Consider the following 663-nt stretch of genomic DNA (forward strand, 5'->3'; position numbering starts at 1 on the left):
CCTTCTCCACCCAGACAACCTCCACCCCACCCGAGCCCAGCATGATTGAACCCACAAACTCGGAATTCCGAGTTTCACATATTTAGCCCCTTCCTGGCTGCTCTGCCCCCCGCCCCTTGCCCAGCAACAGTGTTGGGGTTCTGCCCATCTCAACGCCATCACTCTTTCTCCTTCTTCCTTCCCTTCCTCCAGGGAGAACTATTTGTTTACCTGCTCGTGTCCCAAGTGCCTAGCGCAAGCCGACGATCCTGACGTGACGTCGGACGAAGAGGAGGAGGGCGAAGGGGAGACGGATGATGCCGAGCTGGAGGATGAGATGACTGACGTTTGATCCTGGCCCCGGCGAGAGGAGAGGGAAGGGATGGGGGGTGGGGGGGAATCCTCCGAGAGGCAGCAGCTTTAATTCTAGAAACAGGGTTGTGTTGTAGGGTCGGGTGGGAGGCCACATGCCGGGTGCGGAGATCTGGTGGAGTGGGGCAGCGGGGGAGCCGGAGGCAGGCCCTGCTCCCACCTGTCCTTGTTGTGCGCTGTGCGTGTGTATGTGTGTGTGTGAGGCCGTCCCCGTCCTCCCTGTGAGGACAGGCTGTGAACTGGTGGCCCCCCGCCGCGTCCCGGTCCCCAGAGGGGCTGGCTGGGGGTTGGCGGGGGGGCTGGGGGGGGGGG

The 663-nt window shown here is 63.0% G+C and overlaps 1 protein-coding gene across 1 annotated transcript in view; it reads left to right on the forward strand.

The window, feature by feature from the left end:
- Positions 1–506, forward strand: part of SMYD5 (SMYD family member 5) — a gene marked incomplete at its 5' end in the record, with an annotated part of 6,874 nt that extends 6,368 nt beyond the window's left edge. The window contains one exon of the mRNA XM_009697074.1: positions 193–506. Within this exon, the coding sequence (XP_009695376.1) occupies positions 193–331 (139 nt within the window). The remainder of the gene's footprint in view (positions 1–192) is intronic.
- Between the last annotated feature and the right edge of the window lie 157 nt (positions 507–663).

This window comes from Cariama cristata, unplaced genomic scaffold (assembly GCF_000690535.1).
Source record: "Cariama cristata isolate BGI_N322 unplaced genomic scaffold, ASM69053v1 scaffold28293, whole genome shotgun sequence".
Lineage (NCBI taxonomy): Eukaryota > Metazoa > Chordata > Aves > Cariamiformes > Cariamidae > Cariama > Cariama cristata.